The 17,280-nt window shown below is 45.8% G+C and overlaps 1 protein-coding gene across 1 annotated transcript in view; it reads right to left on the reverse strand.

Moving 5' to 3' along the window:
- tbkbp1 (TBK1 binding protein 1) overlaps positions 1–17,280 on the reverse strand; it is a 59,182-nt gene that overhangs the window by 16,714 nt on the left and 25,188 nt on the right. The window contains exons 2-7 of the mRNA XM_048233666.1: positions 16,051–16,303; positions 13,580–13,705; positions 11,174–11,278; positions 9,122–9,269; positions 3,430–3,632; positions 973–1,034 (exon numbers count right to left, since the gene is read on the reverse strand). Of these exons, the coding sequence (XP_048089623.1) occupies positions 973–1,034; positions 3,430–3,632; positions 9,122–9,269; positions 11,174–11,278; positions 13,580–13,705; positions 16,051–16,303 (897 nt within the window). The remainder of the gene's footprint in view (positions 1–972; positions 1,035–3,429; positions 3,633–9,121; positions 9,270–11,173; positions 11,279–13,579; positions 13,706–16,050; positions 16,304–17,280) is intronic.

Below are 17,280 nucleotides of genomic sequence, written 5' to 3' on the forward strand. Positions count from 1 at the left end.
GAAATTCACATTCTGGAATCTCTTTTTATTGGCCTTCTGGTGGCATGACGTTCAAAACTCTGATCTTTGCCTGGAGCAGTTAACTGAGGAGCGCCTTTCTACTTTTACATTCAACCAGGTCTACAATCCCTACAACCACTGCCACCTGTGCAACTTCTTTATTCCACAGCAAAACCAAAGCCCAATTCCCCAAATTGACACCTTCACTCACAATACTTAAAAGGCAGCTGAAGATGCAGCTCGGTCACAACCTCTTGCATCTCTGAATAAAAAACAAATCAAGCTCTTAGTCCTTTGAAACGGAAATTATTTCCCCCCTCATCTCACGTTGCTTTTAATGCTTTCTCTTTCATTTAGCAATTGCATTGTACCCTTATGTGTGAATTCCTTTGGATGGAAGCATCTGCCAAATGTCTAACTGTGAATATAAACATGAATTTCAATTTCAGACTGTAGCAGCGGTATGGTCTATGTCATGTGAATGGGATATGTTACCAAAGACACCTCATCGGTCACCCTAATTTAAATGCTGGGCAATGTGCTGAGAGTCAGTGAGCAAAGTGTAACATGCATGAACTATCTTGAGTCTAGAGGGAGTGATATGCCATATCATGTGGCATGTGGGGGCATTGAGCTGATCCACCAATGTTTGTGTTTAGGATTTAACTAGAACATTTTATATTTATTTATATTTTAAATATTTATTTATATTGTATTCAATTTTGATTTTGTACAGTTATTTAATTATTTTAATGGACACTAACTGAACCCATTTTATGATCCACCAATGTTTGTGTTTAGGATTTAACATTTTATATTTATTTATATTTTTTATATTTATATTACATTCAATTTTGATTTTGTACAGTTATTTAATTAGCTTTCGTTAGACTTTAGAGTTTTGCAGTTTGCCCGGCATTTCAATCAGGAGCCCTTATATCTAACATTTATAAATCCAATGGCGAGACTTACTGTTCGTCCCCGACCTTCTTGATCCACTCGACGTCACACTGGGCACAGGTGGAGCTCATGTCCTGTACGGGGCAGAGGACAGAAACATGCTCAGCCACCGATATGCTAGCACACACAGCATGTGTGTTGTGTTGAGGAAACTAAAACACATTGCACAGTATGCTTACATTTGGGGTATATACTGTGGCCTATGTGGGATGGCTAAAGTGATGTTTTGTATGTGTGTGTGTGTGTGTGTGTGTGTGTGTGTGTGTGTGTGTGTGTGTGTGTGTGTGTGTGTGTGTGTGTGAGAGAGAGAGAGATAGAGAGAGAGAGAGAGAAACAGTGCATCTGTTTATGGATATATGTCTGAGCATGTACAAGGTTGTGAATCATAAATGATTAGTGCCGTGATTGCGCCCCTTACTCTGATTAACGTGTTGACGTGCGCTAGCAACAGACACGTGCAGGCCCGTGGGTATCAGGCACAGCATGGGAGAGAGTGACCTGATTCTGGGATTAATCTGCAGCTGTGCCAGCACCTCTGTGTCTGTGTGGGAGCATATGATATGTGGATGTGTGTGTGTGTGTGTGTGTGTGTGTGGGTGCGTGTGTGTGTGTGTGGGTGTGTGTGTGTGTAGTTTTCAAATTTGTTAATAATTATGTGCTTTTATCAGTTTTACCAATGATGTACTATCATGATTAGCTTTTATATGCACAGCACACATGCACTTGGTTCATGGGCATGCTTAAATAATTCATGATTCATTCAGTATCTCTCTGCCTATTTCTGCTTTGGGACTGTGAATGCTAATTTCATCGCCTCTCATTCTTCACAATATAGAACTAACAGTGCACAGGATTCATCTGCCTTCATTTAGTTGTTTAAACCATTAAACTAAACATTCTGTCTATTTAAACGTAAACATGAACTGTGCTGGCTGCATTGCACTGTAGCGGGGCTAGGAAGGCTGAAGTATCAATACAACAGGTACAGTACGCAACCTGCTTATGCTTGTGTAAGCTTGTATGAATGCAGATGTATTTCAATATAACTTTCTCCGTCACAAGAGTAAAGGTGTGTTTCATTTGTATGTCTGTACAGAAGGCCTACTGCATGTGTGAGTATGAACATATGTCTGTGTGTAGGTGTGCGCGCACGTGCATTTGCGCGCGCGCGTGTGTGTGTATGTGTGTGTGTGTGTGTGTGTGTGTGTGTGTGTGTGTGTGTGTGTGTGTGTGTGTGTGTGTGTGTGTGTGTGTGTGTGTGTGTGTGTGTGTGCAGCCTCAAACCCAGCTTGGATGTAGATGAGTTGGTGTTGAGTGTAATGGCAGCTAGCTGGTACATAGCTGTACAGTAGGCCTATGTATGTGTTAGGTAACCCCCCCTCCTGATGCCTTTAAAAGGAAAACGCCATTTTTCTGTTTCTCTGAGTACTGTCAGTATGAGAGTATGCCAGTATGAGAATATGCAACCAACAGCTAGAGCAGCCAGGCAGCTACAGTACAGTACGACACTCTGGGGGGCATGATTTTAAAGATGTCCCCAGAGTGTAGGAGCGTAGCTGCCTCGCTGCTGTAGCTGTTGGCAGGAATTGGCAAAATACATCCAAATGTATTTTAAAATAAAATATGAAACACCCTAATTTTAAGTGTATCAAAATAAACTGCAAAATACATTAGCTACACTATGTATAAAAATAAAATATTGTATTTTTCTATTTTGAAAGTACTAATACTTTCAAAGGAGCATGATATCACTTATCTGTCTGTTTAATTTATTCCTTCATTACACTGACTCTGTTGATTAAGTGGACAGTGTTTGAGAGCAAAAGCTTTTCTCTGCCTATGAGACATGCCATGACCTGCAAACAGTCAACAGATCAACTATGCTGACCTGCCTCATACATCTCATAGCCACAGAGATGCACTCAACAAGTGACAACTGAACTTGTCAAGCAGTACAACGTGGAGACTGCCCATTGCCCAGATCGAGCAACATTACAGGGCAACCACATCTGATTGGATGATTAAAGTTCTCAAGAAACTTATCATTTATAAGTTCTCAAGAAACTGATCATGTTCTCAAGAAACTTGAGGTTGGTATGAGAGGGAGTTACTCATCTGTCATCACATCACCAAAAGTAGGCTTTTGGTTTTACCAAAAATATTTGGTTGTATTTTTAAACTACAAAAATACACTTATGAAGTATTTTGATACAAAATACGAAGCCATTTTCTTCAACAAAATTTTCTTCAACCCTGACTGTTGGCTGGAGCAACTTGAGCTAGGTAGTCCCGATTTTTTTGTGCTTTGTGTTAAAGTCAATTTTGATCCAAGCTGACCGCTTTGCTATGTTGCCCACCCAAAATGTAGTAGACTAGAACCGGCCCTGGTGAATGTGTGTGTGCGCAGCGCGCGTGTGTGCAGGTGTGGCAGGTGTGCGTGCAGTACGTGTGTGTGAGTGTGAGCCTCACGCGTTCTCTCTGGTTGTCCTGCAGCTCCCGGAGCTCGTCCTGCATGCGCTCACACTGGGCCTTGAGCTCCTTCTCCCGCTGACACGCCCCCTCGGCCTCGTGCCTCGCCCCCTCCAGCTCCGCCTCCAGCTGCTGCAGCTTCAGGTCAGACAGCGCGTCCAGACTACGGGAGCTCTGCAGGGTCAGTGCCGGACAGTCCAGCACTGGAGAGAGAGAGAGAGAGAGAGGAGAGGAACATATGATTGAGAAATACACATTCATACAAATGCATACATGCTCAAACACACACACACACACACACACGCCACACACTCTAACTTTTTTGTTGTCCAGCACTGGAGAGAGAGAGAGAGAGAGGAGAGGAACATATGATTGAGAAATACACATTCATACAAATGCATACATGCTCAAACACACACACACACACACACATGTGTTTGTATAAACACACACATTCATTTTGCAAACCCATCCAAATGTACTATACACAGCAACACACACACTCATGATGCAAACACATCCAAACACACACACACACACACACACACACACACACACACACACACACACACACACAGTCCCCATGCACTGCTATTCCACGGAAGCCTTAGCCACAGGGAGCTTTTAAAGGTATGGGCAGGATCATTAGGTCACAAACCGACACACACTCACTCAGAAGATCAGTCTGGCCATGCTGGAGTGCTGACCACTCTGACAGGCCGCTCCTCATTAGAGCTGCTGTCTGCGCCACACTGACTGACGGCCCGTGGCTGCAGGCGCCAACGAGGGCAACAAGAGATGCAGCATACAGTATTAACCAGCCTGACACTGAGAGGAATGGACACACCTTTCATACTGAATGCAGTTGGAAGGGCACACATTTTGATGCAATGCATCTGTGTATAGAACACTTGATTATTATGAAATGTAAATAATTGATTCAAAGGGAAAGAGTGAATAATTCATAAAGTGCATGAAGTGTTTTTTTTTTTAATGAAGGATGCAAAGTCAGCAATGTCAATCTGACGTTTTTTTTTGTCAACTTCTAAGCAATGTTTCTTGTCCTTTGAGTGACTTTCCTCTGTGGTTGTTTATTAAAATTCTCCTGAATTTCTTTCAAAAGACTTTGTCAAACGTTGACTAAACAGCAGGAAGCTGCACCCACAGAGCACCTCCAGTTACATTGCAAATCGAGATCTTTACCATTGAAACTATACAAATATACATGAGGATACTTACAATGACATCATTTAGCCTAAATAATAATACGAATAGTATACGAATATACTAATAATTCTAAATACCAATATTGGTAATAAATTGAATTAAACAGAATTACAGAAAAATAACAATAGCCATAAACATAATTAGCAAACCACAACTCTAAGAATTACTTAGATATACTGTAAGGTATCCAGTCTTTAGACGCTTCTTCGTCTACCTCAAAAACTATCGCTAGAACGAAGACCAATAGGTAAATGATTACAACAAAGAGGGATCACAGGAAAAACTGACTGTGACTGTGTCCTCTTAGTGTTGATGAAAGGTGGCCATATTAGCATGTTTATCTGCCTCTGAGCAGCGTTTCCCTCTCTGCTGCCACTTTGTGTGTCTGACAGGCTGAACCCAATGAGACGTCCTCCCTCCATCCCTCCCTCTCTCCCTCCCTCCATCCCTCCCTCCCTCTCTTCCTCCCTCCCTTCCCCCCTTCCCGAGGGCTGGCATTTTGTTGTTGTGCCCCAGTGCGGCCACCGCCAAAACACCAATTATCAAACACACACGGCTCTTTGAGCAGTTGAGCAGTATAACAATGCTCTTCAAAGGAGGGTGGAAGGGAAAAGGGGGTTGATGGCTAACAGGCAGACAGCATCTGGAGAACAACACATTGACACACATACACACACACACACACATACACGCACACACATACAAACACACACACACACACACACACACAAACAGACACACATACACACACACACTGTGCACAGGTGGTCTACACAGAAGGGCCCATGGCGTCCAACTAAAAATACCCCCGTGTGATGTGCGTCAGGCTGCAAACTGCCTCCGAGCCAGCCGCCCTTTGATCTCCCCTCTCCACACTGCTGCCACTCAAACGCAAAAAAAAAATGAAAACAGAACCACAGCACCGGGGCCACCTGACTTCCTGTCGCTGCTCCAGCTCAAGTGCCCTTCAGTACGTGCATGGCTCTCACGGTGCACGGCTCGTCTGCCCTGCACAAGGGCCACTTCTGTCACCAGAGTAAGGAGTGATGCTTTCCCTCTTTTAGATAAAAAAAATAAAATAAAATCTGATGAAATGATAGAACAACAGCGTTGAAAATAGCTTTACTCCTATTGAGTGTGTTATGCATAGCAATTATACCAAGTCCTTTAATACAACACTTGAAACAAGGATTCAAATGTTTGCTATATCTGTCCCTTACTTCTATTGTTGACTTTTCAGTCATTTCAGCTGACCTCTCCTGGGGCTAGCCCTGGACAGAGGCTCATTTCCTGTAATAACAGCATGTTCAATTCCCCCGACTGGTGTGTGGGCGTGCACACACAATGACTTCTCTCGAACTTGAAAAGATTGCAGTCCTTGAGCCAGTGGCTATTGTGAGGGTTTGCCGAGCCACAGGCACGTGGGAGCGTGCACGTGCGGACAGTGGCACAGGTACGAATGTGTAGGCACGGGCGCACACCTACACACCTGCGTCCAGCATAGCACAGCTCGTTAATACACACTCAGATGAGCACACACATACGTACACACATGGACGGATGGTTTGTGCACACACAAACACACATACATACAAACATGCATTATGCACACATGGATGGTTTGCACACACACACACACATACAAACATACTGTACACACACACATACACACATGGATGGTTTGTGAACACATACAACCCCACACACACACAAACATGTATCTGATCCATGTTGTGCACAAAATAACACATACTTCAGTTCACAGACACCAAATGCATAAATTAAACCTACTCACGTGCACATAGACACACACAAACAAACTATCTATTCTTTCTTACACACACACAAAGGGCACCTCTACATAAGCCCCCCACCACCACCACCACACACACACACACACACACACACACACACACACACAAACACACTCCTAGATAGCATTTACTGTAAGATAACTTTGTGCCAGAGAGTTTGCTGCAAACATCCATCAAGTCACTCTAGGTAGCGGAAGGGCACTTAAATTCACGGCCAAACCTACAGCTGGCTCTCTCTTCCTCTCTGATTCTTTCTTTCAAATACACAACACACACACACACACACAAACACAAACACACACACACACACACACACACACACACACACACACACACACACACACACACACACACACACACACACACAAAATCCCTCTCTCTCTCCCTTGGAGGAGGTCAGTCTGGATAACTGCTCTCTCTCACAGCATTTCTCCGGCCTGAAATCTCTGGCCAATGACTCAGCTTCAACTGGCCAGTGACAACCCGAAAACCACACACTTTCGCTCTTTGAAAGAGTTCCCGGAATTGCAGGCGGACCGAAGACCGAACGGGTTTTGACCCTGAGTGTAGATGGTCTCAGGCAGGACTTTAGCAGCCGTGACGCACCAAGTACATGGGCGTACGAGAGAGAGAGAGAGGAAGGGAGAGAGAGGTGAAGAGAGGAAAAGAGAGAAAGAGAGAGAGAGAGAGAGAGAGAGAGAGAGAGAGAGAGTGGGTGGCACAGACTGAGCCTGAGCGATGGAGAGGCACAGGGAGGAGGAGAAGAGGAGAGAGGAGGAGGAGAGGAGAAGAGAGGAGGAGAGGAGGAGGAGAGGAGGAGGAGGAGAGGAAGACAGCAAGGCATTCTGGAGGGGAAAAAAGAAGCAAACGAGAGAACAGTCGTGATGATATGGATAGTGGATATTCAGCTAGCTGGAATGGGAGTCATACAGCAATAGAGCAAGAGAGGGTGAAGTAGTGAGAAACAGAGGCTTGAAAGGAGGGATAGAGAAGGAAAAAAGACAAAGAGAAGGAAGTTAGACGTGAGAAGTACAACATGAGGGACTGAGGGACCCAGGGAAACAGAGGGAACCAGAGGACACAACAGAGATGGGACACAGAGGATAACATTTCAACATGCCCTGGGACTTGTGCAGTGCTGTCAGTGCTCTATTTTGGAGCTTATTCAGAATGTGTGCAATATTTCTTCTACTGCGTGTCATATGGCTTGGGACTTGTTTAATATATAGTATCATACCTTAGGCTCTGTGCAATATCTATCTCAGACTGTGGGTTATGGTGCTGTGGGATCCTCATGGGTTTGCAGTTCCCCGCACTGTTGAGATTGTGATTGAAACACAAAGGACCACACCTGAAACTCCACCCACAGAATGACTCGCTCTGCCCTTTGTGCAATGTTCTGTAGCTCCACCTGACCTCTATTCTTTAACCCTTAAAGGTGTAGGTTTTTGAACGTTCTAAGTTCCGCAACAATTGAAGGTTCTAAAATTCTATGTTGAACGTTCATTTCTCAACATTCCCGTCACACCAGTGTGACGGTACTCCTTTAAGAGTTAAGGACAGCCACCAGAGATCGTAGCTATTCTATCCCATATGGTCATGTAAATAACGACAACGCTATTCCACGACAACACATGAAACGATGCCTTTACAAAAGACCCACAAGGTTTTCCAGCAATATACAGTATATGGGCCCACATTACTGTTCAAGGTTGAGAAAAACTGAAATTTGACTGAATAGTAAATAGGAATGTGGTATCATTTAGATGTTTTGTTTTGAAATACTAACAGAGATGTTTGTGTGTCAGTAACAATCAGGCAATACAGTTTTAGAGGATCCTTACAGGTGTGGGTGTGAGGGCGTGCCATTCTCTACAGGTTCTGAATCATCAGAAGACCACAGTGACCACAGCATCTGCAGTCTGGTACACACTTCTGTTCTGTTGTTCAGCGTATCTGCTGCTGTGTGAAGTGCCTTGTTGGTATATTGTCTCTGTCAAATGTAATTTGTTGTTGAGCAATTTCCCCCACAGGGACTATAAACTTGGCTTGAGATGGAAAGAGGAGAGAAAAAGAGAGAGAGAACAGAACCTTAATGCAAACAAAGAGAGGAGAAAAGTAACAAGGGAATGAGACAGGATAAAATAAGGCAGCACACACGGTGATAAGACAGGATTTGTGGATCTCCACGATGGGGACAGAGGGACCAGATGGGCAGAAGGAAACGGCTATTTCAACATCTTCCTCCGGCATCCACTCCCATCCTCTCATTCTCTTATGCCTCTCTCACGCCATCCTACACTCTTTCAGCATATGCTACTGTATCCCTCTCTCATCTTCTTCTTCCCCTGGTGACTGTGTGGGGTGGGGTGGGGTGGGGTGGTGTCAGGTGCGGGGGTAGGAGGCAGTGCAGTGGCAGTTGTGAGTGGGTATGGTAGGGGGGTATGCAGTAGTGAATGTGCGGGTGGGTAGTTGGGTAGGGGTGCAGATACGACTGGATTACCCACAGATCGGCACCCGATGGGGTTAAGACAGTGGTTGTGGAGGAGGAAGGGGGGCAACAAGGGTGACGTGGGGTGGGGTGTCTGGCATTGGCAGGACACTGGAGGACGCTGTGGCGGAGAGGGGCAGAGCGGAGCAGCTGGACTCACTGTGTGTGTCCGGGCTGGCGTGCAGCTGCAGGTACTGCATGTCCTTACTGTGCAGCTGGGAGTTGAGCTTGTGCAGGGAGTTCTCGCGCTGACGCAGGGCCACCTCCAGACTGTGGATCCGCTCCACGTGCTTCTCCACCAGAGACGTCTGCCATGCAGATAAGAGAGAGAGAGAGAGAGAGAGAGAGAGAGAGAGAGAGAGGGAGGGGAGAGGACAGAGACAGAGAGAAGAGGAAATAGAGAGAGAGAGAGAGAGAGAGAGAGAGAGAGATAGTGAGACAGATAGAGACGGGGTGGGGGAGAGAGGGCAGAGGAACCAAAAGAGAGAAAGGAAGAGAGATAGACAGAGTCAGATAAAGAGAAAGAAAGCCAGATAAAGAGAAAGAGAGGGAGATAAAAAGGTTCATTTCAGGTCTATTGTCTCTGCATCCTGGCTGAAATATTTCATCATGTTTATCAGTATATCCAAACTCCAGACGGGCTTTTAATTTTAACTGTGCATTATCTCACTCACAGAAAGGGAGATACCACATGTTGCATCATGATGCCTATCAGCCAGTCCAAACTGACACACCAGAGGAAAGAGAGAGAAAGAGAATCAGAGATGGAGTGAGAGAGAGAGAGAGAGACAGAGAGAAGGACAGAGATAGAGAGAGAGGCTGACAAATAACTTGTTGGTGTTACCGTGGTGGGTACACAATAGTGAATACGTTTCTAAATAATAAATGTTATCAAGTCAAGAAGACACCAACAGATGAGTCACTGTGTTTGTGCCTGGCAGCTGTAGTGGGTCATAGCAGTGAACCCTTTTCCCTTTCACACACTGTTCTAAAGCATCTCCAAATCTTTCTCTTTTCACCGTCTTGTTGCACTTTTACTTAACCTCCACAAACCTCTCCTGAGTTTTTTCCATCCTAATGTGGAAATGTGCATATTTTGTAGAATTTAGACAGAGACACATTTTAGACCGATAGAAATAACCTTTAAAGAAGCCCTATGCAGGTCTGGTTATTCCTTCGCTGTTTCTGGGTTTTCGCCTGATTTGGGCTCGCATTTTTCACAACATAGCTCCCCCTGCAGCTTCGGTAGCAAGACTGCTATGCTAAACCCCCACTAGCTAGCGAGCTAGCCATCAAAAAAACCAAGCTAAACACATACAGGGCTCACAATAAAACAGTGGAGCAAACACATTGTTCAAGAGACTATCAAACCACATTACAAAAATGAAGTTCACCCAAGGGTAGACTACTTACAATTTCAACAGCAAGTCGGAGTCCGTTTTGCTGTCTGCTTAGAAACTACAATCTGACTACATTTTCGAGGAAAGAATGGATACTTCCGCTGAGTTACATCCGGATATATTCGGACCGCGACCAGAAAGTTGCATATTCGTTTTTTCCGCGGAGAAGCACTAGGGGGAGACGAAGCACCCACCAAACAACCCAAAAAGTGTTGTAAAACCATCAGAACGACTCTCAACCTGCATAATTAAGGTCATTTTTGCTAAAATTGTTGCATAGGGCTTCTTTAAAACAGTGTTACGGCCCAGGCCGCTGTGTCCTAACTCCGCCCATTGGCACTGACGTGCCTGGGTGCTTGTTTCCCCTGTGTGCCCAGGTGTGCCCAGGTGTGCCTGATTGGGAGTGATATTTAAGATCGGCTCAGTCTGCACTCCAGGCGGTTCTCCTCCTCCCGGCTTGGCATTCATTTTGTTGCGTTACCTTCTTCTCTGTACTGACTTACACTTCACTTTTGCGTAACTAACACTACACTGACTTGCACCTCATCCTTATCGTTATTCTGAAATATTAGTTATGTTTAACTTTCTTTAATAAATTAATTTAATATTATTTCAACACTGCGTTGGTCTCTCCCCTGAATACCCCTACATACTCCGAGCCAGTATGTTACAATAGCATTAACATATTGTTGACAACAGTACTTAACAGCAGGCCAGTCCTCTCACAAATCATGTCTCCAAACACCTTTCCCATGGTTGCAGAGAGATAACAGAAGTTGATAATGAGGATGGAGGAAGCTCTGGTGTCTCACCATCTTGTCCAGGTCTCTCTGGAGGTTGGTCTTCTCCATGTGGATCTTCTCGTACGCCTGGATGACATCCTCCAGCTGCTCCTCGCGCTCCTTACTCTTCTGGAGCTACAACAAGGAGAGCAGAACGTGCTTCTCAACAGATGACCACTTCACAGCCACTTTAGAGGTCCAGTACATATGGCCGAGAGTGGACATTAGTCATTAGAAACTACATATCATTAGTGGGAAACAGATCTACAGAATTTACACTATTTTTCGACACCCCTTCACATTAGCTTTCCATATAATGTATTTTCTGCAACTACTCCTCACAACTTCCCACCAAAGATTTTCTCAAGACCACCATGCGAAAATAACACCTCATGCAACACAGACAGGGGCAATTAAAAGACAACATACAAAAGTAGGCTGTGTGGTGTTAAAGGACCCCGAAAGAGTTTTTTTCCCCTTAAAATAACGTTTTCAAAAACATTCCGATGGCACATAAACTCTTAATAGGGTGAACGGCACTTCTGCCTCACTCTGTGCAGGTCTTATCGCTTGTAAAACAACTATAGGAAGTTTGGTGTTCGGGTAAGAACATACTTTCTTGCAAAAGACGCATATTTAGTTAGAATACTTTCATGGAAGCATATTTGTGGCTTCATAATCCATGTAGCCACAGTGTAAAACACTCCCCCAGTCTGTCCCCATCACCCAACCCCCCACCCCAAGTCATGGTGCCTTATGTGACCTGCAGACTCAAGACTGATCAAGAGTTGAGCTTTCTTCTCCCAGTCTCTTGTTCTCAGGGGGGAGTTAAATCACAGTGGAGCTGTGCTGTCTCCCCTTGTTCTCCCCCTAGTTCACACTCGGCTGTTTGCTCTCCCCCTTCCTGTGTCATCACGCAAAAGTAGAGGAACACGGTGGTTGTGCCATTTTTAGAACATGCCGGGAAAAAAGGAAGCACCGCCGACTCGTTCAGGTCTTTCCACCTCAGCCGCCGATGGAAGGTTTAATCAAACGTTTCATAAATGTTTCAAGCCCGAGACCAAAGTATTAATGCACCCCCTTCCTCCCACCCAATCCACCTCCTCAACGCACACTTCAATGCATTTTAATTCAGACACATCCGCTGCAATTATCCCAGCTTGCACCTATTCCCCCCACACCCCCACCTCACCACTCCCCCCGCCTCCCGCCCCCCACCCCCTCCATCTCCCCCCAGACCTCCATCTCCCCCAGACCTCATGGGATAAATGTGATTTTGCAGTCGGCCCCAGTCGGATATGCGGTGCAACACTAATGGATGGCCCTGGGTACACTGTGCCTGAAAGGGGAGGGTGGCACACAAAACATTAACAGAAATTAAGGACGAAGCGCTGAAGAAAAGAAGAGAGAACAAGACAGGCGGACTGAGAGAGATACCTAGAGAGAGAAGGATTGAGATCCAGGCTCACATCAGCTTGTGAGGTGTGGGTGTAAGACAGACAGAGCAAAAGAGAGAGGGAGGGAAAGTGGGAGGAAGAGAGAAAGGGTGACAGAGGTAAAGAGAAAGAATAAGAGAGACAGGGAGAGAGAGAGAGAGAGAGAAAGAAACACATGCGTGTCATAGACAGATGACAAAGAGAGTACCGAGCGATCCAGGACGGAGCAGAGGCAGGCTCGGCGTGGCTATGGCAACGGAGCGAGATCATCAGTAATTAATGAGATTTTTTTCCTCCTTTCACGCGCGCTCACATCGCCGTGACGAGGGACGGCGATGTGCCGAGGAGCTTGTTACTACCGTAGCGCTCTTAAACAACCAAGCCTCCGTCCCTGATGCCAACCAATAAAGCAGAGCAATGAAGCCACTGATGCCTTTTGGGGGGGATTAGGGTTTATGTACTTGGCTGAGAGCTCAGACTAAAAGTGCATATGACTGTTCTTTAAGATCTTATCAGCAAAACTGTAAACCTTTGTTCCTTTTTCCCCTGGTCCCTCAGTACATTTTCTAGTGTCTCTCCATTTTCTCCCACATGATATTGAGCGTGCGCACTGCCTTATGGAGAACCATACAATAAAGACGTATGTTTGTGTAGTATTCTGCACGGCTGCTGTGTACTGTATGTGAGTCTTCTTGCCTCTGTTCAAATAACAGGTGTGTGTGTGTGTGTGTGTGTTTGTGTGTGTGAGAGAGAGAGAGAGAGAGAGAGAGAGAGAATGGGTAGGTGGATATGTATGGTCTCATGTGCCCTTGTGTGGGCATAGCTTTGCGTCATGGTCACTGCATTGTGTGTGTCCTGTGTGATGTATACTGCAATATGTGATTGTGTGTGTGTTTGTCTGTGTGTGTGTGCATGCGTGCATGTGTGTGTGTGTGTGTGTGTGTGGGTGTGTGGGTGTGTGTGTGTGTGTGTGTGTGTGTGTGTGTGTGTGTGCTCCCACCTCGTGTGTGAGCATGTTGACTCTCTGCTGCAGGTTGCCGTTCTCTGACTGCAGCAGGGCGGTCTCTTTGGGCTCAAAGGAGCAGTAGGAGTTACGGTCCTCCCCGAACTCACTGATCATGGGGAACTAAGGAGGGAAAGCATCATTATTCAAATTTTCTCTCCACAGACACACACACACACACACACACACACACACACACACACACACACACACACACACACACACACACAAAATGTAAAAGCATGCAAACAAATAATAACAAATAATAATTTACAAATAAATTCACTCAACATATTCATAATGTTAATCACTTTCATCCTGAACCAATTTAATTTCCAAATATAGCAATCTGTTTCAAAAGAGCCCATGCATTTTCAACAGATGTTATTTAAACTAGCACCAGGGAAGAAACTGTTGTGAGGAAGTCTATTTGTAGACCAATTTTAATGGGAACATATGCCTTCACCCTGTTACACGAAACAAAAGGGCGTTTCAATATTTATGTCTGCCGAGAACTTTAGGGATCAGACAGAGTGTGTTGCCAGTTGTGTGTATCTAGACTCTCAGTCATACACTGGCGGAGTCAGCGACTAAACAATGCTTTTCCATTTGGGAAAACACTCCCCCTCCTTCCCCTAAATGCTGCCCCAGCCATTTTTAGAAGCACACGTGTATAGATCTCCAGACAAACCCCCCACCCCCACCCCCCATGTGATATGAGAGCCGTCTTCCGTCCCTGTCCTGTTCCACGCCTCCGCCAGTTCTCCCATCCACAGTGCTGCTAATTACACACAAAAATATAAGAGTCAGCACACAGCCTACTCCTTGGTGGATTTTCCTACAGTTGTCTATTTGTGTTCCTGAAACGCCTACGCTGAGTTGTTAGCGCTAGGCTAATGTTAGCTTTGGAGGTTTTAAGCCAAGCTACTGTTTTGTTTTTGTTTTTTTTTAGCAAGGAAGGGTATTGTTGCTAAGCAAAGGGTGTTTCGAATGTTAGCTAGCATATGTCACATGAAAGTCTCTGTGATCTTCGCTGCCCTCCTCTTGCCTCTTCTCTCCTCTTTCCTCTCATCACCTCTTCCCTTCTTCCCTCTCTCCATCTCTGACCTGTGTACTCTGTGGTAGCTGCTCAGCTGTGTAGAGGAGAATCCCCAGAGGCTAGCAGCTGCTCCTGCCTCCCCAGCTAACAGATGTTCAACTAATGGGGGGTGAAGTGTGTGTGTATGGATGTGTGTGTGTGTGTGTGTGTGTGTGTGTGTGTGTGTGTGTGTGTATGTGTGTGTTTATAGGGGGGTGGTGGTGGTGGTGGACAGGAGCGGTTAGCAAGCATAATTCGCTTCAGCCTCAGGGGAGGAGAAAGAAAAAATGTGGACGCCGAAAAGCGGCCTAAGCGGGTCCCGATGTGGCCTGCGATGACGTCCGCCGCTAACCTGCCGGGCTAACCTGCGGATCTGCCCCCTCAGGGAGGATTCAGAACAGCCGTTTTGACCTTCACTGCCAGCGAGGCCCATCTGTTTTTACTCCCAAAAGAGATTTCACCTCACTGGCTCCACCAGCTGCAGAGACCTCTACAGATTTAGCATAGCATGGCTACTTAGCCAACAGGTAGGGTGACAGTGTCGGCTGAATCGCTTCAGGGAGGAAATGCTTTAGGGATGGACGTGTGGCACAGGAGTTATTATTTCACATTCCACTGAACTGTAGAAAGGTCAGGAGGGAACCTCACTGACTAATGTGTGACAGAAGAAGCTAGACTCCGACCTGTCTGTCTACACGTGTGCTAGCTCACAGAGGGGAGAAATCAACTGTGAAATCGAGAATGAGAATACAGCCTCGCACAGTCATCCTATTCTTTTCTGTCTTGCCATTGACAGCTGAACTGAGACACAGTCTTGCAGAGCCAGCAGAGGTAAAATCTTTTCTCTCATTTCAATAGGACTCGGGAACTAAGGGAATTATAACTCAGGAATTAAGAGAATTTGGTTTGGCCTTCTCTTGTGAACACTGAAATCGGCCTCTCATGTGCAAATTTCATGCAATCAAGTGTAACCTCACTGGAGGGCAGGATTTTATAATCTGGCTGTGACTACTAAGATTGTATCTGGCATTTCATTTACATTCTTAATTGGCGTATTCTGCCAAACACCTACTTGAGTATGAACCACACTGATCAACGGATTCAGTCTGTTTGATTACGCTAATGAGCAACCTGACATTTAAAAACAAAAATGCTGTTTGATCGGAGCCCAATATGACTCCAAAATCACCTGAATTGTTTAAACCTGGTGCACACCACCCCTTCTTAATTAAGAAGTCACTCCTCCTGTTTACACCAAGGACTCTGAACAAACAAACACAACAAACAAACAAGAAATTCTTTGACCGTCATCCATCATTGGCCCCCAGAATCGTCTCGCCCCGTGTAATTTCCTGTGCCAGCCATCGTTGCCCGTCATCAGCGCACGCACCTTTATCTCGTAGATCTTGAGCTTGCGCTTGATGCTGCTGTTCTCGCGCTCCAGGCCTGCCAGGCGGCTCTTGATCTCCTGGTAGGCGGTGATGAGGGCGAAGTTGGAGGCCGAGTACATGTCCTCGGGGGAGGGTGAGCCCCGCCAGCCCACGCCGCCACAGCCGCCATCTTCCTTCAGGCCCCCACCCTCACCTCCGCCCAGCAGGCCTAGCTCCCCACCGAACAGAGACTCCATCTCACAGAGCCTCAACCTGCAGCCGGAGAGAAAAGGACACAGAGAAAGAGAAAGAGATAAGGTAAGGTAAGACCGATAAGAGGGAGAGACTGATAAACAAAGAGTTGGCAAGGAGAAAGAGAGAGAAAGAGAGAGAGAGAGAGAGAGAGAGAGAGAGAGAGAGGGAGATTAGGGATAGGCAACGATTGATGTTGAGCAAGTTGGAAGGGAAACACAGAGTCAGGAATAGAGAATGCCATGGAGAAGGAGTTGGCAGGCAGAAAGAGAGAGGGAGGGAGTGTGAGGGAGAGAAAGAGAGCAAGACAGAGAGAAAGAGAGAGAGAGAAGTGAGAGGATCTATTATGTAAGTTCAGCATCTTTTTGGGCTCCGCTCTGTTTGTTTTGATATGGTGTAAGCATTTTCCAAGGGTCGGCCGATATGGTCAAGAGTTTCGTATCTTTTTTCATTTTCTCTTTCGCTCTCTCCTTCGCCACAGCCCCACGGGTAATTGTTTTGATGCTTGTCCAATTTGCCTGTCAGTGTCCACTCTGTTATCCTCCGTGCTGCTGAGTTGTGGCAAAACTGCTACAAAATGGCTCATGTCCTCATGTTAGGTTCGTCTGAATTTCGCCTCCCGCTCCCTCCTGCCAAAGGCCTCCTCAACTGCCTGCCTGTTGTTGCATCATGAAGTTGGAGAGACCCTACAGAGACCATGGCTGACTGCTCCATAGGAGGCAGGTGTAAAATATTCAGAGACAGGGAAAGAGAGTAATGAGTTTGAGTTTTTCTGATGGAGGCCCCACTGTTTCAACACTGATAGAATGGCCATTTGGTTTTGTTTAGAATGGGTCATCTCTCTCTCTCTCCCTCTTTCTCTGCCCATCGCCTTGTCTTTCGCCTGTCTTTTTGTCAATCTTTGTCTCAGCTGCTCAGCTGTGGTTCATGGAGGAGTCAAAGTGTGTGTGTGTGTGTGTGTGTGTGTGTGTGTGTGTGTATGTGTGTGTTGTCTTGCT

This window comes from Alosa alosa, chromosome 22 (genome assembly GCF_017589495.1).
Source record: "Alosa alosa isolate M-15738 ecotype Scorff River chromosome 22, AALO_Geno_1.1, whole genome shotgun sequence".
In the NCBI taxonomy this organism is placed as follows: Eukaryota; Metazoa; Chordata; class Actinopteri; order Clupeiformes; family Clupeidae; genus Alosa; species Alosa alosa.